The sequence below is a fragment of the Lygodium microphyllum genome, chromosome 21, assembly GCF_053477565.2.
Source record: "Lygodium microphyllum isolate KBCC chromosome 21, Lygodium_microphyllum_v1.1.10, whole genome shotgun sequence".
NCBI classification, from domain to species: Eukaryota; Viridiplantae; Streptophyta; class Polypodiopsida; order Schizaeales; family Lygodiaceae; genus Lygodium; species Lygodium microphyllum.
The window spans coordinates 71,755,344-71,782,173 of record NC_141155.1 but is presented as its reverse complement, the minus strand read 5'-3'; the positions used below and the strand labels follow the sequence as shown (position 1 = coordinate 71,782,173).

General features: G+C 43.0%; 1 protein-coding gene across 2 annotated transcripts in view; it reads right to left on the bottom strand.

Moving 5' to 3' along the window:
- LOC148018132 (peroxisomal fatty acid beta-oxidation multifunctional protein AIM1-like) overlaps positions 1 to 26,830 on the bottom strand; it is a 122,371-nt gene that overhangs the window by 80,637 nt on the left and 14,904 nt on the right. For both annotated transcript variants that reach the window (XM_087662289.1, XM_087662290.1), the window contains exons 3-4: positions 9,696 to 9,767; positions 9,521 to 9,583 (exon numbers count right to left, since the gene is read on the bottom strand). In XM_087662289.1, the coding sequence (XP_087518415.1) occupies positions 9,521 to 9,583; positions 9,696 to 9,767 (135 nt within the window). The remainder of the gene's footprint in view (positions 1 to 9,520; positions 9,584 to 9,695; positions 9,768 to 26,830) is intronic.

Below are 26,830 nucleotides of genomic sequence, written 5' to 3'. Positions count from 1 at the left end.
CCAAATCTGGAATGATAAGAATAGGTCCAGAAGTAAGAGCTGTTTTCAGCCTTGTGAAGGCTGCCTTCTCTTTTTCCTTCCATTGGAAAGAGGTCTTCTTCTTTGTAAGGTCATGAAGTGGAGAAGCCATATGTGCAAAATGCTTGATGAAGCAGCGGTAATAAGAGCATAAGCCAAGAAACGATCGCACCTCATGTACATCATGAAGATGAGGCCATTCTTGGATTATCTTGATCTTTTCAGGATCCATCTAAATCCCTTCAGAAGAGATGACATACCCAAGGTAATTTATTTTATGCATGAAAAATTCAATCTTTTTACCATTTACCAAGAGTCGATTTTGTTAAAGTAATTGTAGAACAATCTCCAAGTGCTGATGATGCTCCTCTTCATTCTTGCTAAAGACAAGAATATCATCAAAGAAAGTACCGACATATTGTCGATGCTCTCTAAAGATGCGCTCCATCATTCGATTAAAGGTGGCTGGTGCATTGGTTAATCCGAAAGAAACCACCAAGAATTCATAAAGACCGTATGAAGTGCGGAAAGCAGTTTTGTGTACATCTTGTGGTATTACCCTAATTTGATGATAACCACTACACAAGTTCTAGCACGCAGTTACTTGAGCTCAGTCCTTCATCCCTAAGCGGGCTTGTGGGCTCCCGGCTCGTCCTGCCTGGGCTGTTGCTCAATGGACCTGCACGTCGCAAGGGCTATGTATTCCTCCTCCTTTATTCTCAACTCCTCCTCCTCCTCCGCTTCTTGCTTTCTCTTTCTTTCCTCCTTGGCCTTTTTGGACTTCCTGTGAGCCTTTTGCAAATCCATTTTCTTTTTTTCCTCCTCTCCTCTTCTTGCTTTTCCTGTGCAATTTTCTTCTTCCTCTTCTTAGCCCCTCCCTAGCTAGATTGCTCTTCTTGTTCCCTATCTTCTTCTTCCTCACTCAACGTCCTTTCGTTGGACTGTGCCTCTCATTGACTCCTTCTCCTCCTCCCGCCCTTGCCTCAAGGCTTCTTTGATGATGGCGGTAAGGACTCCACCGAATCCAATGGTTGAGGCCTTTGAAGATGAAGCTTTCCTTTTAGCCTTTGTGGCAAGGGATTCTCCTTCAGCTTTAGATCAATGCGGCTGAAAATCTTTGAGCCTCCTAGACGATCCAAAATGTCGTCAATTTTGGGAATAGGAAACCAATTCTTCACAGTGATTTTGTTGAGGGCTCGATAATCAATGCACATCCTGAATGTGCCATCTTTCTTTTGAACAAGAAGAACCGGTGAACAAAATGGTGAGCTATTTGGCCTGATTAGCCCACGGCTGAGTAAGTCTTCAACTTGCTTTCTGATTTCTTCTTGTTGAGGACGGCTCATACGGTATGGTGCTATATTAGGAGAAGAACTGCCCGAAATAATATCAATATGATAGTCTTCTGACCTTTCTCGGAGAAGCTGATAAGGAAGATCTTCCGAAAAACAATCTTTATACTTTTCCAAGAGCTGAAGTCGGTCTTGGTTTTCAGCATTCATATTATCTTTTACATCAGTGACATAAAGCAAACAACATTGAGCACAATCCTTAATTGCTCTAGAGACTTGCATATGGCTTACCATAGGTATGGTGTCTCCAGAAACTCCAGCTTGAATCTCGTACTTCTTGCCTTTGTTGGTGAGCTCTACCTTCTTTTTCTGAAAGAAGATGGTTGAATCTACTCTATGATTCCAGGGCATGCCAAGGATCACATCGCAACCATCAAGGTCTCCGATACAAAAGATATCTTCGTCACTGTAGCCTTGAATTTGAAACTTGAGCTTGCCAATGTAGGGTGTCACAGTCTTCACTGTGTCACCTTCATTGGCATTTAAAGCTTGGCGAACTTCTGCCGAAGTGTCCATCTCTTCATTCTTTAATCCAAGCTCTTTAGCTAATTGCAAGGAAATGACATTTTCATTTGCCCCAAGACCTATCGAGAATAGTGCTTGCTTACCTTGCAACTATCCCCAAGCTTTTAATAATTTGCGCATCTCTGGAGTGTGAATTGTGTTTGCAACTACATCACTGATAGCATTGATTTTCACTGGCGACTTAGGCTTGTTGTCAGAAACCTTGCTTTGTTCTTTGTTTGGACATTGCTTCACTATGTGGCCTGTTTGTCCACATATAAAGCACTTCCCTTCTTTCATGAAGCACTGCTTTTCTTCTTCGGAAAGTTGCTTTGCTTGTGGGTATAGATTGGAGCGAAATTGAGGAGCATTAGGAGGTGCATAGGGCTTCATCTTCTTTTGATTTGATGGCTGCTTTTGCCGTTGTTTTTGTCCTTCATTTGGGGCTGAATACTCCTCATCATCAGCTATTCTCTTCTTGTCATTCTTTTGGAATGATTTGTTGCCATTATGCTCCATTTCCCATGTCTCAGCATGGTCAATGAGTTCCCTGAGACTAGAACAATGATAATGATTAAGAGCAGTACGAAGTTTAAAATGCAAACCTCCTTGAAACTTCCTAAGCTTTTCCGAACTGCTGATCTTCTTGAAATGTTGGACCTTCAAAGTAGCTCCCAAAATCTCTTGGTATAGTCACCAAGTGACTCATATTTCCTTTGCCAAAGCCGATCCCATTCCATTTTTACATCTCTTTTGAAATGAATATGAAGAAATTGGCTTTGTATCATGCGAACAAAGGACCGCCATGATTTTGGGGCAGCATGATCATATTCCAACCCTGTCCACTAAGTATGGGCTAAGTCGGTCAAATGTAAAGCTGCAAACTTAATCTTTTCTTTTTCTTTATACTTGTCACGACCATACAAAATTTGAAATTGACGAATAAACTTCAGAAGAAGATCAGAATTTCAGAAACCATCATACATACTGAACTTGATCTTCTTTTCAAGTTAAGATAGTGACTTAGTCTTCTTCTTCTTCTTATGCCTTCGTCCATGCCCGGATCTTGAGGTTGAAGATGATGAAGTGCTTGATGGGGATGAAGATGAAGACGAGGGTGAAAAATGCCGACGCCTTTGACGATGATGAGGTCTTCCACGAGAAGGGTGTGACTCTTCGTCACTAGAAGAGGGTCCATCAGAGTAGGCGCCAGATGACTTTGAAGAAGAGGATGAGCTTTGACGCCATCTCTTTCTTTGTCTTGAAGTAGAATGGGACTGCCTCTTAGAAGTAGTTGGACTTCTTGATCGGCTCCTTTCATTGGTATGGCTTTGTCTCCTTGAAGCAGATGGGCTTCTTTCCTTGAATTCTTTGGGATTCTCAACTTTTTCTAGTTTGAGAAGTTGCTCACGAATTTGCTGATTCTCCTCTTTAAGACTTTGAATTGCTTGAAGGATAGCACTCAACTGATCCATTGAGACTCTAAGAAAAATATGCTCAAGCACTCAATGCAAGGGCTGAAAACAAACAAACTTATAATTGTAAGCACTACCAGTGTTGAGGTAAGGACCGAGCCAAAGCTCTGATACCACTGTAAACGCCCTGAACAACGTAGTATGCTTAACAATTATGATATTCGCTTGTTTTCGAGACTTAATATAAAAGAGAATGAACACTTAAAGCTGAAAATGAAAATTACTCACAAAATTACAGCCATGAAAATGTAAAAGTAATGGAGACAAGATTGAGGGTTGAAGATGGGCAAACTCCCCCTCCCCCCCCCCCCCCCTCGAAGGAATGTATTTCTACTCAACCCAAGTCCCTTAGGGAAGAGCTCACTGAGAGTAAGGAGAAGTAATTCTCACTCTCACAAGATCATGCAAAGATGTACAAACACACATGCATTATCTATTATGCAATGATAAGAACTGATTCTTTACAGTATGAGAGAAGAAAGAGGAGAAATCAGCCTTTCTCCATCGTTGATCAGCAGTACATGGATAGGGCTTGCTTCTTGTTGCTAAAATGGAAGAAAGAGCTCGAGAAGGAGATGCTGTAATGAATTTACAGGCTTGCTGTCCTATATAACAGCAGTGATAGAAGAGGGAATATGGAGGAATTTGATAATGGAGAAGTGGAGAATGATGATGGGGATAGATGGGGCCAGTTTCTGGCTATCTGTGGGTGCTGTACATGAGTTTACAGTAAAGAAAAATGATGCTAAATGAAGAAAAACGAGCTCTTATTTATAGGAGAGGGAAGAGTTAGTACAAAAGGGGAAAGTGGAGTAGCACAAGACAAGTGTCCAGCCACATGTCATGAGATGTGACAAGTGGTGGGACTCTTGGAAACTTGTGTGACAAGTGTCTTGACACTTGTCTCTTCTCTATGGCCTTTCTTTTTGGGCTGAATACTGTCAAGAATAGAAACAACCAAATTTAGTAACCACAGTCAGAGTACAGAATTTACTATTTTTAGAATGACATCCCTATTTTTTAGGACTAGCATTTTTAGGCTAATTCGAGGCTCCTAAAATTTAGGGACCTCCTAAAATTTAGGGACCCCCCAATATGGTGTCGTATGAAAGCTTTTTCCATGTACATCGCAAAAATGGTATCAAAATCTTCATGTGACTTTCCTATGCAAAGAAATATGCATTTCAAGCTTTCAGCCCACACATGCACATTGTACAAGCATTTCATGATCATGCCATCTTGTTGATTGTAACTGTCTGTTCTGGCGGATCTAGCCCACACTTCAAGGCATCAATCCTTTGTGTGCGAGTCTAACCCTGATATGCATGAGTTCTGGTCACAGGCGTCCAATCGGCCCATATAGGTGGAAGTGTGAACTATCTTCTCTCTAACCCACCGCGTGGGTCCACCATAACCTATGACCACTCATCAGTGGCCAGCTCCAATGCACTTTTCTTTATATCTAATTAGTGCAAAGGAAACAAATTTAACAAATCATTATATAGACAAATTAATGAAAAAGGATACGATTTCTGTTTCTATAGAGTTGTGACACATTCACTCCATGATTCAGAACTTCATCATTCCATTCATCAGAGTTTCTTCTAGACAACTAGCAGCAGACGGTGACAAACACTGTTGGTATGCTCAGATGAGCACATGGATGAGTCTACATGGGCTGCAGATTGACAGACTACCCCCCTTTGACTATAGCCTCGATTGCCCTACACTTGACCTAAGCCGATCAGAGCTAAACCATGTGATCAGAGCAGACATACTGAAGTTAGATACGGAGAAGACCTAGATCTGACCCCCCTCCCCCCATGGCACAAGGATGGCACACTACCAAACCCACTTCCTTCAGGTATCTGAGGATGGTTTCATCACTCGACCCAATCACATGGACACACAGCTGCCTCATGGACTACGCACAGTTAATGGTCAGATCCGCACCTCATCCCTCCACCTGAGGATTGAGACAGGCAAATGGGAGGGTATACAGACAGAAGAACGCATATGCCCACTATGCGACAGAGAGCCAGAGACAGAGGAACACTACATCTCCCGATGCACTGTATATTATGACATACGAGGTAGATACCACTATCTGTTTCGAGAGGGTTTTGGACCCCTGAGACGGATCATGTAGTTTGAGGATCAGAGATGCTTGGGATTTTTCCTCTTGGAGCTCCAGAGGCGCAGAGCAACAATTCTACGGAGTAGGAGGCCCCCACAGCTCGGCTCACATAGACAAAGAGCAGTCACTGACTTTTTCACTGATACACGACAAAGTATGGCAGATACCACTACTACTGCCACACAGCTTACAGGAGTACATCATCATTAGACCTCATCTTCTGTAGGTGTCCCTTTGGATAGAGCAATGGCACTTAGCCGATCTAGGCGCCCACGTCCACCCGGACGAAGGCCTAGACATCCACACCACAGACAAATTAAAGCCATCATTGAGCGCCACAGGAGACAGATGCCGAGACGCCTCAGCCATGCAAAGATACACCTCCCTAGAGAACAGACATATCATTGATGGAGAGTTTTCCTTTCTCTACTCTCACTTTCAGATCACTGACATGTTTCCCTTTTGTAGGGCACTATTTCATTCTTTTTCAGTCTTATAGGCATGTTTTTCATCTTTTTCTCATTCCAGATGAGAAACACACCATCATTGTATGTACTGCTTTGGTCTCACAGGCCACATTGGCCTTTTAGAGACGTTAATATAATCTCTCTCTCTCTCTCTCTCTCTCTCTCTCTCTCTCTCTCTCTCTCTCTCTTTCTCTCTCTTCCATGTTTGCCGAGTTCACTCCGTGTTCCTCCCCACAAACCCTACTGTCTCACTGGTACGTCATCTTTTGATAAGGAAGACTTGGATTTGACCACCACTCCCTTAGGACCAAAGAGCTTTACCAGAGTCACTTCTTGCACACCTCTAAAAATGGATTTATTTGGGCAACCACAGTATATGGTCACATCTCTCTCCCACGGCATGTGGGTTATTATTGGACAGATTTACACCTTACATTATTATGGATAGAGACAAGCAAATAGACAAACATCCCAACAAAGGACAGGATATGTCAGCTCTATGGCTAAGAACCTCAAACAAAGAACTATATGCAAGACTGGCGCTTCCATGAGGGCTTTGGACCTCTCCACCATGTTATGGAATATGAGAACTAAAGATGTCTAGGGCTCTTCATTCAAGAGCTTCAAAGGTGCCCCACAGCACTACTATGAGATAGGAGACCAAGTTACCCAAAAGGACCCATGTAGAGAGCAGTGGCACATTTTTTCCCTAGATCAGATCCTACAAGCAAAGACTAAACCATTTTTTTTCTTTGGAGTCAACGTGATGGGTGAAACCAGCCTTTTTGCAATGGATGAGTGGTAATGCCCTGATTACAACGTAATTACAACAGCAACATTTATTACAAAATTGAGAAATTCAAATTAACTCACAATCTTGGACAATGGACACCCTATTGGCACAAAAACTAGCGCCCCTTTCAGTATTTATTTAACTTAATTGAAAAAGAAGTTGATATACAATGGGATTTTCCCAATCCCTTTCGATATTCCAATTCCCCTTGCTGTCCAAATGACCAGCAAGTCTTCAATCTAATTTGCCCCTTGATTCGAGCAATCAATTGGCCTTTGCCCACCTTGATGGAGATGGAAAATGCCCCAAATTCATTGATTTGTTGATCCCTCTACTTGAACTTAACTAAAAACAGCTTCAGCACTATTGAAACCAAGTCTTGGAGCTTCCAATTTCTGGCACGCTCCCAGAGGCTTTTGCTAAACCCTCTCTGATATTTCTGAGTCTATACCACAAACAACTAATATTGCTCACTGATATTTCTGAGCCTGTGGTGATCTCAATGCTGCAATCTTCGAAGCAAGGCTATAGAAAGACTCGGAAATGAGAGAGAATGTTGAGGAGATAGAAAATTCAGACTTTCTTCACGAAGAACTCAAGAAAATCAGTTATTTACTGTTGCTGCCCTATCAAACAACCAGGGAAGTTGTCAACTACAGCTTACGACCACTTCCTAGGCAAAAGCAATGACAAATTTCTTCCACAAACCAGTTCCTGTAGGCATTACCAATTCAACAAACACAAAATCATCCTGTCAAACTAAACCTATCCCTCACTATGGAGTCACACTAGACAAGGCCATTGCACTTTCCAAGAATGATGACCTCGACCAGCTGGTTCACGACTAAGGGGCCCATACATTTAGTTAGATCAAAGCCGTCGTTGCAAGAGGCACATGAGACTCACCCCTCCATACATCAGCAGACCATGGTCAGGATCACTTGTTAACCTCATAGTCACCAAGGACGGGCGGACGAGGATGGGGACAGGGGAAGGGAGACCGGGATGGGGATGGGGATGGGGATGGGGACCTAAAAGTTAAATGTTTTCTAGACAAAAGTTAAAATACTCTATAAAGAAACAATTACAATAGCTTAACTCAAAAACCTTGTAAAAATATCCCGTATAAAAGTTTAAAACGATACATGAGCCATGAAAGTTGAAAGTTGAAAGACAAATGAATAATGAATACTCAAATTGAAGGGTAGAAGCAACAATAATCAATGCCAAAAGGTAACTGAGAAATGTTGTATGACTTAAAGACTAAAGTCCACAATAAACACTGAATAATGAATACTCAGAATGAAGATTACAAAAAATAGTGTAAACTGAGAAATGTAGCAAAAGTTAAAACTGAGGAATCATAAATGCCATATGCCATGAAGACTAAAGTCCAACAATAACCACTAAATAATGAGTCCTCGGACTGAAGACTACAAGAAACAGTACAAGCTAAGAAACAATAAAACTAGTGGACAAAAGATTATACGAAACAATACAAGAGTACAACCCATATGACACCTGACATCCCCTGCATCCCGTCCCAACCACCCACCCCCGTCCCAGGACATGTCCCCTTGCGATGGACCATTGCATGGAGACACACCCTTTTCGAGACACATTGGGGACAGGCCCCGCGTTTTGGGACAAGTTTCCTGCATTCCGAGCCTACACCCCCTGCGTCCCATGTGACTATGGCTAACCTTGAGATTCAAAGAGAAGCTAATATATCTAGACATCTTGTGCATACAATTTTAATTACTTAAGAGATCTTTAGATATTATCCTTATAGTAGGATGCTTTTTTTTTAAATCGCTTTCATGATGAGATAATATTAGACATAGATGTACTTTGGTTTTGTCTCATAGGCCACATTGACCTTTTGCAAACACGTGGATTGATAGTAATGAGTTATATTATCTCAAACTATCAAGATAGGAACTATTCAATGCAAACATAATCAAAGTCAAAAACATGGCAAAAAGGGAGTACAAAATCATAATATATACAAAGAACTGTTTCAATTGAAGTAACATGGAACGCACAACAAAAGTTCCCGTTTTTCTCGAAGCAAGGACTATACAAGTTGATAGAAGTCTAGCCGAGCATCTCCAGAAAACAAGACGTGCTTTAAGAGGGATTTTACATTTCAATTTTCCAAATGCCCTTCAAGTGTTTTCTCCACCACTTCAATGGCTTATCAATGTCATAGCATATTAGCATGATCCTGTATCTAGGGTGAAGGAAGAAGATGTTGATAGACAGATCTAGCAAATAACATTCTCAAAGAAAAAGACAGCATGCTGAAAGCTCAAATCCCCCAGCCTAACAGCTGAATCAAGAGGAGGAGCCAGTTCAAATGGTCTTATGAGGTCTCAACTTTCCTCCAAAGTGATTTGTAATGCATGTCAAAGCACATAGCAATAAAGCAAATCAGCTATTCATCAACATCTATGACATCTTATATGTAGGAAAACCCCTTTTTCACATTAAGGTAAGCTTGCCACAGCTCTTGAAGAGCCAAAGGGATGTAAAGCATCTACTCCAATGTATGCTTTCAAGATTCATAGATTTTTCTAAGTCTGTCTGCTAGTTCAATTCAGATCTACCAGAGTCTACCAATATACACACGTAGTAGAGTCTCTAAGTTGACTACATTGTAATTACAGGTAAATCAACATGGAGTCACTTTTTTCAAACTAGAAATCCTCGGTAAATCTGCCAAATAAATATCTACCTTTAATCTCACTTCCTGAGAAAAGAGTACCAATTACCTGAATTTTGCTGCCTTTGAAAATCCTTAATATCCGCTCCACCGGAGAATTGTTTGTTAGCACCTAAGATGGCCAGATAATTGTACCAAATATGTATACATATACCATCCTTTGATACAATCCTCTTACACTCACAGAAACTGTGGTACATTATGAAAAAATATTTAAGCCATACCAGTTAATACTACAGCCTTGATGTCATCATGAGCCTGCACTTGTTCAAACCTCCTATACAAGTCATTGAAGACTGCCACATTCCACAAGATTTAGTTATAAGTGTACCTTCATTGCCCCATAAAATGCATAAAAGTTGACCTGAATTAAATTATTTCAGTTAATGCTTTTTACTAGTAGAGACAAAGTGTACCAAACAAAAGTTCTCATCTTTAGTCCTCTCCCTTGAGCCTACATTAAGACATCTATTACCTTGACATCAAACAGCAAAGCCCCATAAGCCTAATTCGATTAAATGACTATACCACAATTGTGCCTTCCCATTGAGCATGTAAACAACCAGCATCACCCCTGAACTCCACAATTTTTTTGCTTTTCCACTTAATTGACTCCTAGCACGAAATCTTGCATTTTGCTACTTGGCATCCTCCAAATCCTAGGTACATGTAAATCCTATGTAGGGTGAGGTTTTGGCATCCTCTAAATTGCTTGATTGGCCAAAAGAGCACATATTGCACTGTGAGATGGAAGGATCGAGGTGCAGCTGAGATTCAGTAGACAGTGTGAGAGTGAGAGACAGAGTGAAGCACGACACCCAAGAGAATAGTCTGAAAGAGTGTAACCAGAAAGTACAAAGTACAACCCTTAAACTTAGGGTTGTAAGGGGTGTTCACACTCGACACACACTAAGTGCCCATAAGTCTGTAACATAAGCACATAAGCACATAAGCACATACGACAATAAGACTATAAGTCTGGGGGAAAAAACCTCTCCTACCGAGAGTAAAAAGTGCCCCAGTGTCCTACTGATCACCGACACTCCCATATGAGCGTAGGCGTAAGTGAGGGGTGAGTCAAATACCCAACAAACCCCCCTGGAGTGAAGAGTGATCAAGAGTACAAGGATCATCCGCCACCAAAGGATATCAAATTTAAAGCATTGCGAAATGCTTCAAATTTGTCACGAGGAAGAGCTTTGGTGAAGATGTCTGCCACATTACTGGTGGTAGGACAATAGACAAGGCTGATATCACCTGCATGTAGCCTCTCTCTGACAAAGTGATAATGGATCTCAATGTGTTTCGTGCGGGCATGAAACACTGGGTTCCGTGCCACTGCAATGGCACTCTGACTGTCAGTGAACAAAGGAGTAGGCTCCGTAATAGATACATCCAAATCAGCTAGCAAGCGTCTAAGCCATACGCATTCAACTGTGGTAGTGAAAGTTGCCTTGTATTCAGCTTCACATGACGATGTGGCAACAGTGGATTGTTTGTTGCTAAGCCAAGAAATGCAAGAAGAGCCAAGAAAGAAACAATTGCCACTAGTGGAGTGACGTGTATCATAATCACCAGCCCAATCAGAATCACTGTAAGCATGTAACTGTAGTGGTCCCCCCTTGGCATAAAGCAACCCAAGAGATCGAGTACCCTGCAAGTAACGAAAAACACGCTTGACAGCTTGCCAATGTGACATACGTGGCTGATGCATATACCTGCTCAAAGCTGAAACTGCAAACTGTATGTCCGGCCTAGTGTTGCATAGATAGATAAGACATCCAACTGCAGGAGCATATGTATGTATATCAAACAAATCACTGTCATCATGTAATGACAGTTTCAATCCAGGTTCCATGGGAGTACAAACTGGCTTGCAATCTTGTAAGCCAAACTTCTCAAGAAGCTGCCCAATATACCTTGACTGTGATAGCCCAATACCTAGAGCATCATGTATGAACTGGATGCCCAAGTAGTAATGCAAAACTCCCAAGTCAGACATGTCAAAAGTTTGCTGCAAATTTTGTTTGAATGCTGAAATCTGATCAGCATGTGTTCCAGTGAGCAAAAGGTCATCAACATAAAGACATATAATCAGCATAGATCCCCCTTCTTTACATACGTAAAGGGTAGACTCAAATGAGCTGTTTAGAAACCCCTGACCAAGCAAGAAAGCATCTATTTTTGCATACCAAGCTCTAGGAGCTTGTTTCAAACCATATAGTGCCTTTTTGAGCTTGCATACCAAATGTTCTGAGCCTTCAACTGCAAAACCAATGGGCTGCTGTACATAGACTTCCTCCTGAAGTTCTCCATGTAAGAATGCAGTCTTGATATCTGGCTGATGCATTGTCCAACCATAATGTGCAGCTAAAGCAATCATAGACCTGATGGTCGTCATACGGGAAGTAGGAGCAAATGTCTCCTCATAGTCAATGCCCTTTTTCTGTGCGTAGCCTTTAGCTACAAGCAGTGCCTTGTATTTATCAATGGATCCATCTGCTTTCCTTTTCAGTTTGTAGACCCATTTCGTTCCAATGGCTTTCTTCCCAAATGGCAAGGACACCAAATCCCAAGTTTGATTCTTAGTAATAGAATCTAATTCAGCTTGCATTGCTGCCATCCAATGCACACTGTGTTGTGCATCCTCATAACATTCAAGCTCTTCATTATCAAAAGTACTTGCTGCCATAACAAACTCCATAGTATGTGCTGAATCATGCAAACGAGTTTGCCTTCTAGTACGACCAGCCATGGGTGCATCCAAAGGACTATCTTGCATAGTCTGCAAATACCATCTAGGTAACTGTCTAGCTTCCTGACTGTGTGCAAGCTCTTGCTGAATTTCAGTTTCAGCATTATGCTGAATATTCCGATCAGCCAATGGCTGAATTTCTGCACTTTCCATAGGAGCAGCTGGCTGAACATTAGGTTCATTTTCTGAAGCTCCAGCTGAATCACCACAAGTAATGGGCAGTAGCCCTTCAAAAACATCACGGGCAGCCTGATATGTGTCCAAACCAGCCAAGGATAATTCTGATTTTTCATCAAAAACAACATCCCTGCTGACAAAAACCTTCTTTGTAACAGGATCATAGAGTCTGTAGCCTTTGCTCTCATTGCTATATCCCATAAAAATGCACTTAACAGCCTTGTTGTCCAACTTTTTTCTAAGTACCTGTGGAATATGGGCATAGGCAAGACACCCAAAGGTACGAAAGTGACCAACAGAAGGTTTACGGCTGTTCCAAGCCTCAAAAGGTGTGATGGTCTTCAAGGCTTTGGTAGGGCATCTGTTCAAAATATGGCAAGCACACATGACTGCTTCCATCCAAAAACTATGAGGCAATCTCTTTGCCTTCAGCATACATCTGGCCATCTCCATGAGTGACTGATTCTTCCTCTGTGCTACCCCATTCTGCTGTGGAGTATAGGCAGCAATATATTGATGGACTATGCCTTTCTGCTGCAAAAAGGAATTCAGCATAGAGGACATGTATTCCCCCCCTCGGTCCGAACAGAGAGTCTTAATCTTGCATCCAGATTGATTTTCAACAAATGCACTGAAAGCCAAAAATGCATCATGCACTTCTGACTTCTTTTTCAAACAGTAGACCCAGCAAAAACGTGTAAAGTCATCAATGAATGTCAGAAAATAATAGCAACCGCCCAATGACATGGTTTGCATAGGCCCACAAACATCTAAATGCACCAACTGCAATCTAGTTGTTGCTCTGAAAGCAACATCACAAGAAAATGAGAAACGATGCATTTTCCCTAAAATGCATCCCTCGCATAAGTGCTCAAGATCTCCAAGAGAGGTAAGCCATCCAACATCTAAGTACGCTACAAAAGCATCAAGCTGCCAAGCCCCAAACGAGCATGCCATAACTCCGCCTGTATCATAGCAGGAGTAAGAGTGGATGTCAAGTATGCCGTCTGATCTACTGAAAGAGCATCCAACTCATATAAACCATGACACAAAGATCTTGTCAAGACCAAAGTCATGCGTTATTTATCTCTAACCATGCAACGGTCATCATCAAATGTGACCTGCAAACCACAACGTGCCAAAGAAGAAATAGAAAGCAAATTCTTCTTGATTCCAGGCACAAACAAAGCATCCTGCACGCGGAGAATAGAGCCATCAATGGCTGTGAGCTGAATCTCCCCAATACCACAAACAGGGTATGATGCATTATTGGCACACTGTACCGATTTCCCAACGGGAGGTGCACTAACTGAAGCAAACAAATCTGTGTGAGATATAATATGTCTAGAAGCACCACTGTCAAAGAACCAAGTCTCAGCATCCTCTATAGAGCTAAGTGCTCTATCGGCCCAAGAGATGTCATAACTGCAAGTGTAAAAACAATAGTCCCTGTCCACAACAAAGGACGCGGACTCACTAGCAGTGGAAGGAGTAGTAGAAACAGGCATTCCTGACTCCTTCTCTTTGGCAATGCGCTTCCTGCACTCAGTGATATAGTGGCCGGGCTTCTTACAATAATGACATTTTCCTTTTTTAGCTTGCGTCCCCCCTTGTGTCTAATTCTGCGATGTGCCCGAAGTGCCAGAACTCTGTGGAGCATTTTTCACCTTGTTGTTTTTGCCTTTCTGTCTTGCCACAAAAGCCTGCTCAAAGACTATAGCATCCACACCACTATTTTTCCGTGTTTGCTCCTCCTCTAGAAGCAAACTAACCAGCTGAATAAAAGTGAGTGGGTGCTCAGCAATCCTCATGGTGAGGTTCAATGCAGTATGAAAAGACAAGTACGAAGGAGGTAAGGAATTCAAGGTGGTGGATATCAACTGTGCATCCAAAAAATACTCATCTACATTCATAAGCTGCTCCCTCAAGTCCTGAATCTAAATTAAGTGATCCTGCATAGAATCACCCTCATTCATCTTCAAAGTCTCCAACTCTTTCTTCAAGAAAGAGATCCGAGTCTCATTCTTTCCTGCAAACATATGCTCCAAAGTTAACCATGCATCTCGTGAAGAAGATGCTAAACGAATGTGAGGGATGATGGACCGCTGAACTGCCAGAGCAATCAACGACAAGGCCTGTGCATCACGTGTATCCCAAGCTTTTTGAGCTGCAGTTCTTAGAGGAAGTGGCTGAGGTGGAGCGGACTAAGGTCCCCGTTGTCCACATGCGCCATGGGGAGGAGGAGTAACGGGAGCTACAACTCCCGGTCGAGTTTCCTCTCCACTGACATAATCCCATAAATTCTTGGCCACTAATACATTCTTCATCATGAATGACCATAGCGAGTAATTGTTTCCGTCCAATCTGTCTTCCTTGGATACATACGTAAAGACATCACCTCCCTGATTTGCCATGATGACAAATTTCCAAAGACAAATGAGCAATGTCGAAGCAGTAAGGACTGGATATCTGCAAATTTCCAGAAATTGCAGCAAACACACTTCTGCAATTAATGTGCAAGGGTGTACTCTGTCAAAAACTGTCTTTTAATGCACACTTCCCAAGGTGCAAACAGTGCTCAGCAACACTGTTATATCAAAATCCCCAAAATTTTTGTCAAAACGGTCTTTCTGTGACTGTAACAGCAATTCATATGCAACTATCCTCAAAATACACAAAAGCCCCAAAATTTCTAATAAACCAGTCCAAAAATTTGCATCAAATTTATTGCACACCTGTATCCTGTATGGTTTGCCTGCTGCGTATGAACCTCCTCTTCCAGAACTTTGTTCTGGACTAAAAATAAAAATTTTTGTTAAAAAATACATGACGTGGACTGTAGGCTGACGGTCGCTGGTCAGACGGTGTCAGGCAGGACTGCTGACGTGCCAGAGGCAGGCGGCCACCAGCAGGTGGCGATTTAGACAGGCAGAACTGGCGCTGGCGTCGCTTTAGACAGACGAATGGGCTTCAGGCAGGCAGCGCAGGAAACGGGTGGCCCTAGAGACAGGTCGCGCTGGTGACAGGCGGCGCCCAGACCTGACGAGCTGGAGCTGCACGCTGGCGATTGGAGGCAAACGACGAGCTGGAGGCTGATGACGAGCTGGAGGCTGATAACGAGCAGGCCTGCTGGCGACTGACGAGCGCCCTGTGCACGCTAAGCAGACGCAGGGCTGAGGACACGCTTGGCTGAGATGGCGGCTCCTGCAGGTGCAATGGAAGCACGCAGGTACAGGGCGAAACTGACGGGGACTGCAGACAGTGGGAGCTTCAGTCTGTAGACTGCAGACTGCTCTGATACCAAATGTGAGATGGAAGGATCGAGGTGCAGCTGAGATTCAGGAGAACAGTGTGAGAGTGAGGGACAGAGTGAAGTACAACACCCAAGAGAATAGTCTGAAAGAGTAACCAGAAAGTACAAAGTACAACCCTTAAACTTAGGGTTGTAGGGGATGTTCACACCCGACACACACTAAGTGCCCATAAGTGTGTAACATAAGCACATAAGCACATACGACAATAAGACTATAAGTCTGGGGGAAAAAACCTCTCCTACCGAGAGTAAAAAGTGCCCAGTGTCCTATTGATCACCGACACTCCCATATGAGCGTAGGCGTAAGTGAGGCGTGAGTCAAATACCCAACATGCACAAGTTAAGCAATATGGCAAGGTTGTAGTGGCCCTGAGCGTATCAGGTTTGCAACAAGAAGTTTGCACCAAGCAATATGCTACTTCTTGCCATAGGAGCCACTCTATGGCGAGTTGGGTTAGTGCAAGGCAAGAAATACATAGACGTTCAGAAACCCATTCATAAAGTTCATTTCACTATCTTAATTCCTATTTTGGTTTCCATTTACAGCCCCAAAAAGGCTTTATATATATCATTAGTTAGTGTCTGGGTGCCACCCAAGTGACTTCAATGGGCACCACCCAAGAGATTTCAATGGCTCATGTGCCTATAAATAGGGCATGGGCATTCATCCACTCTACACTCCACTCCATACTCTCATTCATTCTTCATCATTTCCCCATCACACCTTCAGCCTCAGCCCTCTTACCACTACTTTCCACAATCCTCCACTTTTTAGATGGCCGTATGATTTAATAGGGGTTTGAGGTTCATAAGTGAGCTTCCTTGCCCATGTTCTTTGGCATACATCACAAGCCTTACACTTGAATTGCACATCCCAACATAGACTTGGTCAACAAACCTACCCTACTTGGAGTATTTTTGTACCTACACATCCTCCTGCATGTGCCAAAGTCTTATGGATCTACAGTGTCAGAAGAAGTATCCTCTACCATGTCAATGTCTTCATCTTCTACCTCTTCTTCTTCTTTATTTGAAGAGCTTGATTCTTTTTCCAGCTAACGGGTATCTTCATGCTTGTCCCATCCAATTCAGCCAATGAATATGTGGCATTGTCATGATGGTTACTCCATCTCTTCAATATGGATTCCATTCGCGAGACATAAGCTTCTACTCTTTCTCCAAAGGACTGACTTAGGTTCATGAACTCCTCTCACATCCGCTCTTCAAAACCTTCATGCCTGAATTTAGTGAGGAAGGCCAACTTCAGGTCATCCCATGTGCCAAAAGTTCCTGCTGCTTGTCTCTCACCCCTACTGTCACAAATATCTCAGTTTGTGGTGCTGTCCAACTGATCATGACACCTTTTGGAGGTCATCTTCACATCACCATCAGCTCCAAACACTCCAAATTGCTGCATTTGAGTCCACACAGCCTGGTGACCTATTCTTCATCATCTCCATTGCTCTGTTTGCTGATTTCACTCGTCTTTGGATTGGTACAGCAGATCATCTTCATTGTTAATATGTGTTTCCAGCTCCGACTACCACCCCAACAACCGGCAGCAATTTCAGGCCGTCTACAACAAGTTGCAACTTACACCCTCTTTATCATCCCTACATCAAATACTTGCATTTTTGTGTTTTCTTTACTCTTGAAGGGCTCCCTAGCAGTCACTTATCTACAACCACTTATATGGAGAGATCTTCATTAGATATTCTTTTGCTTTTTTCTCTAGTTGGCTGCCCAACAATCACCTTGACACTGGGGACATGAAATTTTGAGATGCTTTAATCTTGCCTACATTTGATTGAGTTATTAATCAAATATGCAAGGTTTTTATGGACATGTGATGCATATGGAAATTATTTCATGGTAACAGGCCAAGGACCCCCCGAATGCAATGGGTGTCAAAGGCAAAAGTTCTAATAAGTTATCCTGACAAGTACTAGGTGGGACCCAGTGTTAAATTTGGGCCTAGACCAATTTATTGGTCACTAATGTTAATGATGACATTAGAGATTAATTAATTAATTCATGCCGATCTAAGGGTCAATGACTGCTCAAGGATACTTGGAAGACAAATTGGCCTAGCCAATTTAATTACTGACTAGTGAAATTACTTTTATGAGAATAGAATAATTAATAGATTAATTTTCAATATTAATATCCTGAAAATTAATTTAACAAGCTGGATAATGCTGAAAACTAGGTTTAGAATATTTCCACTTGGCAAAACTTGTCCATGCAAGTGAAAAAAACGTTTTTAGGGGCTATTGGAAGTCTATCCCAACAATTGTGTGGGAGGAGAAGGCTGTTAGAGAGCAAGGAGAGGCTATTAATGTGATTTGCAACCACCAAGGATCAATTCCTCAACATGTGATAGCAATTTGGAGCCCTCCAAGAGCAAGTGACAACAGCCCAAGGTCCTAGTACAAATGATAGCATACACAAGTGGGTAGCAATCTTTTTGGTAATCCTAAGCTATAGATGATAGCTACCATGGTTGTTTGAGTATAGTAACAATAGCTTTTCAATGTTTCTCGTGATGAAACCCTGTACTTTCTCTCTCTACAACATTCTCTCTCATCCTCGAGCCATCTCTCAAGTAATCTCAACATTTTCCAACAGTTTGAGCCGTCAAAGAAAGAGATTTTAGTCAAACTCTACTGCAACCCCTAATTTACAATACAAATTAGGATTTGACAGTCACTTCAAGATGCACACTAAAAATTGAGAGCCTAGGACTTGAATTCCCATAGCTGAAATTAAGGAATTTCGGAAAGTTTCAAGAGGCCATCCAGCCAATATCAAATTTGGGGCTGAATTTGTTTTTCAAGAAGCATAGTGAAGGCCAATCGCCAAGTAAACCAAGGGGCAAATTGGTTTGGAGACTTGTGGGTCACGTTTGATAACAAGAGATACTTGGATTAGCGAAGGAGATCAAAGGATTTGAGTTGTACTCTTTCCATGTGCAATTTACATTAAAGAAATACCACAAAGAGTGTTAAGAAGAGTGCTAGGGTTTGCACTGAGGACACACAGAGTGTACGACTACGACAGAAACACAAAGACACAGACTCAGACACAGAGGGCAAAACTCAAACCCTAAACGCAAAACTCAAAACTCAAACACAAACAGAAGAAGGGAGAGAGAGAACACAACTCTGAAGTGAATGAATGTTGTAAATGAATGTAAGAGTGTACAATGTGCTCAAGGGCAGAGCAATGTCGGAGTGTGACATCCACCGAAGACAGATCCCAAGTCTGTGACCACCAGTCGGAGTGTAGGAATGCTGAATAGTGAATGGCAGCAAGCTGGTCACCAAAACGCAGCTGTCTGAAGGCTGGAAACTGATAAACGCAACAGTGTACCACCAATCGGGGGCTGGAAACTATGCACAGTCTGCTGTAAACAGCAGGCTGAAACAGTGTCTGAGAGTCTCAAGGCCTGCAATGCTGAAAACGCAGGCTGGCTGACCCTGGAGATGATGGATAGCAGGCTGGACAGCAGTCTGGGATAGTTTGGAGCAGTCGCCAACAGCTGAGAGTTGTCGCCTATACAGCAATGGACAGGCTGAAGATGATGTGGCTGCAATCAATGATGGTTGGACAACAGATGGAGGCGGGCTGCAGGCTGGAAACTGGGCGCCAACGGCAGCAGAGGGTGTGTGGGCTGGTGTAACCTGCAAAACAAAGATGATGGATGAATGGGGGCAGCCTGTCTATTTATAGATGTGGAAGGGTACCCCAAAAATTAGGGTTTCCACTAAACTTTCTCGAACCGCTCCTCGTTTTAGGGTTTCCATTGAACTCTCTCGAACCGCTCCCCGTTTTAGGGTTTTACTCTAAAAGAGCATTTTTAGTGTGTTTTGGGGCTGTTTAAGAGAGTAATCAGCAAGAAATGCATATTTTAGCTCAACACCCTCTCTCACGCCCAAAACTGAGCTGAAAGGTTAGGCCAGCCATTGTGATGTTGATGTACCCCAAGGCGTCCCACCCCAAAGCAGCCAAGGTATCGAACAAAGGGTGCACGTCGGCTGCCCAGTGGCCTACCAAGACTACAGAGGCGATGGTTATCTTACCAAGGGAATCCAAGTAGTCACCCCAGAGAGGACAGGGCATTGGACAAAGGGTGCACGTCGGCTGCCCAATGGCCTATCAAGCCCTACAAAGACGGATGGAACTACATGGAACTTTTGTGTGTGTGTTTTTTTTCTTTTGAATAAGTGTGGTAAATTTTATGGGATGCGGCCGATTGAGGAATAGTGACCCAGAAGACGCGAGTAGGGAGGGTACACCCAACACATCACAAAACAATACAAGCTAACCCATCCACTCAGGGTATCGATGACGAGAAAAAGTAGGTGATGAGGTATTCATATGATGAAGAAGGATGGTGGTATGGTAACAACAGCCACCGGTGGAAACAGCTTAGGATCCGCTCAACTGGTGCTCTGCGCAATGAGATGCAAAGTATGCTACATGCTAAAGAATGCTCATGCTGCAGGTGCCACTTGGACAGTGTCCCTCATGGGAAAATTGTTCACTTGCCCAAGCGCCCTAGTATAAAGATGATGAAATCATGCAATGCAAAGGGCAAGGTACAACAGGGGGGAGAAGCCGATGTCGAAGACAGAGTGCTGAAGCCTGTAGAATACAAAGAAGGGTAGGAACCCCCTCTCAACCTGGTTGTAGATGCCGAAGAAGGAAGAGGGGCTTGATGTTGGTCTTCGTGTGGTACCGAGAACCATAAGAAATGAAGAGAAGGAGAAAGCATCCCAGCTGAAAGAGCTAGGTAGAAGTCACTGCCATGATAGCATCAAGAGAGATGTTGCACAATCAGCCTCGGGAGGGGAAGCCTCCATGCTAGTAGAAGAGCAAAACTCCAAGGATAATGAAACCATAAAGGAACGGCGCACATCCCAAGTCTCCAGCCCAGGTAAGACTGGGCAAACCTGCGTGTTATCCCTACACTGAAAACAAAACCTGCAAAAGATATCAAAGTTTGCAATCATAAAGGTCAGTAGTTAGATGCTCCAAAAACAAAACTAAACTAAAATGAAAAGCTAACTGAAGAAATAAGTGCAAAGATGCAAATGTGTATGTGTGTGTGAGTAAATGCAACGGAAGACTTAAAATGTAGAGACAAAAATCCTATGGGCTGGCCTAGGGTATCCGAAAGGATCTAGAGACATGCTAGTCTAAGAAGGTGGCCACCATCGCGTACGTCCAATAGCAAGGCTCTACCAAGGGAGCGCCTAACGAGGTGGGGAGGAAGGTGAGATAGATGCATGAAGTGCAACGGGATCGGAACCTGTAGACCAATCAACCAATCCTTCAGGAGTAGAGAAGGATGGCCGCTGAGGCTGTCCGGGTGCCACATGTCCAGCAGTCGTTGTGGGGGCTAGAGGAGCAGATGGGACAGCAGCAGAAGGCGTAGCCCCACTGGATTGTGAAGTCGTAGCGGTCTGTTGAGGCTTTTTATTTGGAAGACCTTGGGCCTTGGAGTGACACTCCTCGTCCACATGGCTTGCTCTCTGGTAGTGTGTCCAAAACCAGTTTTTCTTAGGGAGTTGCTACCAGATAGGTCTTCATTCTTTGGTTCCATCTGAGGAAAAGGAGTCACCCTTTGATTGGCTTGCCTTCGCATCTAGCGAGTTCTTGCCACTGGTGGTTTTCCCTCCCGAAGAAGAGGCAACCAACCCCCTCTGCTCTGAATAAGGCTGTGATGAGGATTTCTTGTGAACTTGATCATGCAGCCTTGCATAACGCAAGAACAAGCACTCAAACTCGTAGAAGGTTGGCAATCGAGGTAGGGAGATGATGTGTTGAATGAAATCGAAGTATTTTGTGGGCAACTTATTCAAAAAGAATGTAACCTGATCATCATCTAGCTTTGGAGAGCTAGTAGTGGTGAACTTGGCAAGTAACTGCCTATAGTCCGCCAACTTAACTTTCAGATCATCCCCTTCCTTAAGAGAGACCACTTGAAGCTCAAAGTCGAGATTGATGCTCCAAGTACGATCACGAGCCGTATAGCGGTCGAGAAGGTGACTCCAATGCTTCAACGCAAGCGGGAAGTGCTGCAACTGAGAGTGAAACTCAGGAAGCAATCCCTGCATCAGCTCAACATTGGTTGTAGCATTGCGGACTCTCCACTGACGGATGTAGTCAAGGTGAGCTAGTCGAGGGTTCGGCATAGGCTCTAGACCAATGACGAGGTCCCAAAGACCCTGAGACTCAAGCACTTGTTGCATGAAATTCGACCAAGTAGTGAAATTTGACCTGTTAAAACGTGTCTTATCCGTGAAGGCATTCTTGGCCGTTGCAACAGGAGTGGTAGTGCTCGGAGATGGAATGTGAAAAAGTGTAGCGGGGATAGGATGGGGGAGTGGAGTACACTTGGGAATGGGTCCGAGAGTGCCCACCAGGCATACGGGTAGTGTGCTAGGTGGATCCATATGTAGGGATGGGGTGACTAGGCATGGGCATGGTAGCCACATGAGGAACCCAAGGAGATGGGATGGAAACACAGGGAGCAAAAGATGGGAATCCCTACGTAGGTGTAACCCAAGGAGAGTGTGAAGACACACCATAAGCTGAGGATGGAAACCCCTGCGTATGAGTGGCCATGGGAGATGTGAAGCTGGGGATAGTGAGGGGGATGCCCATCACAGTCGACCCAAGAGTAATGGGTGTGCTCATTTGCTGAAGGGTGAGAGACACTGTGTTAAAGGATGTCATTCCCCCTAATGAAGTACCACGGCGCAAAGAGGTAGAGAATGGGGTGGAGAAGGAAAAGGTGCTAGGAGCAGAGATGAAAGATCCAATCCCCAGGGTGTGTGATGCAGGTGTGGAGTGTAATCCAAGGTTTTGGAAAGATGATGGGAGGTGATCAAGGTGTGATATAGAAGAGGGTGGGATGGGAGGAAAGTGAGAAGTGTGTGTGATATACTCAAATGAAACAGAAGCTGTAGATGTACATGAATTCCGTCTGCTTCGTGAGCCCCCTCTATTGAAGTTCACATACACAAAGCCATCCGGATCCTGTACCTCAAAAAAAAAAACAGGCAAGGATTTTGATTCATGCAACACAAAAGAATTTTACAAACCTGACAATGGACCTGGTTGAGATGATGAAGATGAATCGCCAGACGTTCCGAATGCCGTATGTCCTCCATGATCGGAGAGGTGTCCAGCCTCACCAACCGGTCCGAATGTGGTAGCAAAACTAGTAGGAGTGGTGTAAACATCACCGTACTTATTGCGATAGTACTCCTCAAAGTCCTCCTCTATCATGTTAGTGAAATCTGGTGAAGATGGAGTGTCGTCCTCCTCACCGAGTCCATAATGCCATCTCAGGGCCTCCAATGATGGAGAAGCCTCATAAGACATCATAGGAACTGGAGAAGAAGGTATCTGGGACATTGTGATTTGGTTGCGAGTCGTATTGTGTGCCTTGCCCAAAGACTAGCTCTCAACAATATCCGCAGGATACTCTTTACAAGAGCACCTGCTCTGATACCATGTTAAGAAGAGTGCTAGGGTTTGCACTAAGGACACACAAAGTATACGACCACGACAGAAACACAAAGACACAGACACAAACACAAAGGGCAAAACTCAAACCCTAAACGCAAAACTCAAAACTCAAACACAAAAACGCAAACACAAACAGAAGAAGGGAGAGAGAGAACACAACTCTAAAGTGAATGAATGTTGTAAATGAATGTAAGAGTATACAGTGTGCTCAAGGGCAGAGCAATGTCGGAGTGTGACGTCCACCAAAGACGGATCCCAAGTCTGTGACCACCAGTTGGAGTGTAGGAGTGCTGAATAGTGAATGGCAGCAGACTAGTCACCAAAACGCAGCAGTCTAGAGGCTGGAAACTGGTAAACACAGCAGTGTACCACCGTTTGGGGGCTGGAAACTGTGCATAGTCTGCTGTAAACAGCAGGCTGAAACAGTGTCTGAGAGTGTCAGGGCCTGCAATGCTGAAAACGCAGGCTGGCTGACCCTGGAGATGATGGACGGCAAGCTGAACAGCAGTCTAGGACAGTTTGGAGCAGTCGCCAACAGCTGAGAGCTGTCCCCTACAGCAATGGACAGGCTGAAGATGATGTGGCTGCAGTCGATGATGGCTGGACAGCAGATGGAGGCGGGCTGCAGGTTGGAAACTGGGCGCCAACAGCAGCAGAGGGTGTGTGGGCTGGTGTAACCTGCAAAACAAGGATGATGGCTGAATGGGGGCAGCCTGTCTATTTATAGATGTGGAAGGGCGCCCCAAAAGGCAAAAAGTAGCAAGTTTGGAAATGCATATATGCAATCCACTATATTTAGAACTCATGATATTAATGTTGGTCGTGCAAATGCTCCGTATAGTGTTTGTCATGAGAAAAAATGCAACTATTAATGCATGCAATGTATGGGAAAATGTATCTTGGTATAGTTGGTGATATGCAAATTCCCATGCACACCCACATTGCAATGGTCCAAAGTATGTAAACAAGAATGTTTTCTAATGCATTTGGTGCTTCTAGCATGCCTGGTACACATGAGGGGCTAGTCAACTAGATGCAATGTTGCATATTAGTTAAGTTGGAGTTGCAACAATGTGAAAGTATAAAGCATCGTAGTACTTAAGGCGAAAAAAGGCCTACAACCTAGTGGAGGTTTGAGGCAAGTAAGGTTAGAGGTAAAGTTTCTATATGCTTCTTAGTGAAGCTTCAACATTGTTTCACCAATAGATGCAAAGTGGATGGAAGAGAATGACTTGGCAGACCATTCTCAATTGTTGTAACTTTACCAAGATGCCTTTCAATTAGAGCCAACTTTAGTTTCGAACTCAGTTAGATTCAGCAAAGCAAGGATCTAAAGCAGTGCCTGATACTCAAGGGGAAGGTAGCACTTCCACTCCACCAATTTTGGACAGCTCTCATATCTAGTGGATCTCAGATGTATTCCAACATGCATCCAAGGTACTATACTCACGGTATGTCTATCATGAGGTCACTACTTAATGTACTAGTCACTATGAGATGTATGCAGATGAGTGTAAGTCTCATCCAGGCACCAAAATTATACTTTTGCATCAATTTATGCAGTTTGGCACGAGCTTTTGCCTCAGTTTTGAGACAAATATGTTGATCAGTTTCAACTCAGTTTTTGATGAATTTGAGAATCGTCTATGATCACTATTGGGATCAATTTTGCATCAGTTTTTACATTAGTGACTACTCAATTTTGGCAATCACTCATTTGCAACAGTTTGTAATCAGTTCTCAAATCAACAAGTAATTAGTTCGTGATCAATTTATACTCAGTTTTCAATGGTCTACAGCTATTTCATGGACATCAATATGTTATTAAATGCCATTGACAATTTCAGCCATGGTGCCATGAGAACATGTATTTTTGAAATCTCATTTAACATGTGGATTGATTCTTAAGTATATGGTTAAGTAAATGTTGCACATGTGAGGTATAACTGGGGTTAGAGTAAATTTACGAGTCTGGGACCCAAGAAAATCACGGGATGTCAAAGACAAAAGTTGCTATAAATTATGATACACAGGTACTTAGTGGTATCCGATGCCAATTATTGGCCTAGGTTATTCATTTGGCCATAAGTGTTAGTTAGTGACACTAGCGAAGTGGCGTTTAATAGTACCTAACGCTAATCTGATGGTCAAACATGGCACAGAGACACTCAATAATGGAAGTTGCCTAGCCAATTTAATTATTGGTCTATCTAATTATTTTTCTAAGCACGAAAATAATTATTAGAATAATTTTCAATATTTAAAGACTGAAAAGTAATATTAAATTATGGATAATGCTAGAAAACCCATTTGAAAGGCTACCATTTGGCAAACTTGCTTGTGAAGGCTAGTGAAAGGCTAAAGAAGAGGAAAAACGTGGCCATTTGGTTGTTGTGAATTGTGGGGAGGTGTTGGAGATAATTGGGATTTTGCTTTTCCTCCATTTCCCAGTAGGAAAGAGCAGGTTGGCTACAAGCGACAGCTCCTGGGGATTCCCAAACTACATACGACAGCATCTGGGCTACTGGCGGCAATTTTATTGCAGATGACAGCAAGGAGAAGGTTTTCAACAACAAGTGAGAATACCTGCAAGCTGCTGAGACAAGATAGCAGCAGTAAATGACTGATTTTCTTTAGTTCTTCACAAAGAAAGTTTGAATTTTCTCTCTCCTCAACATTCTCTCTCATCTCCCAGTCTTTCTACAGCCATACTCCGAAAATTACAGCATTGAGAGATTACCAAAAGCTGAGAGATTTCAGATTTCTCAACTATAAACCCTAATTTGGAGCAAAAATTAGGATTTAGCAACAGCCTCGAAAAGCGTGCCAAAAATTGAAAGCTCCAAAACTTGGATTCAATAGGGCTAAAGTTTTTTTCAATCAAATTCAAGTGAAGGAACTGGCAAATAAATGAATTTGGGGCATTTTCCATCTCCATCAAAGCGGGTGAAGGCCAATTGACCACCGAATCAAGAGGCAAAGTAGATTGAAGACTTGCTGCTCATTTTGGATAGCAAGGGAAGTTGAAATACCAAAAGGGATTGGAAAAATCCCATTGTACATCTTCTTCTTCAATTAAGTTACGAAATACCAAAAGGGGCGCCAATTTTGGGGCCAACAAGGTGTCCATTGTCCAAGATTGTGAGTTAATTTGCTTTTCTCAGTTTTGTAATAAATGTTGCTGCTATAACTAAGTTGTAATCAAGGAATTACCACCCATCCACAAAAGGAAGGCCGGTTTCATGGTTCCATTTCCAGGATACCATCAAATCCTTTGACTTGGTGGATTCATGGCACTTGATTGTAGCTTGGGACTATTGCATTAGTGCTGAAATTGCTTTCAGTAGTGAATTACAGCATGTCTTCACATATAGTGATATGGGATCAAGTGGAGAGGATGCATCACTCCTTGGTCAGTCACATGGTGAAAGGAGAAATACAATTACCGATGTTGGCCATGGTTCTCAACACGGACAGCAAGCTGAAAATGTAGGACATTACCCAAATGTTGAAACTTCAATGCATAAAGAGGTTGATGACCAGCAAGGGGCTGAAAAATTCGATGATAGCTT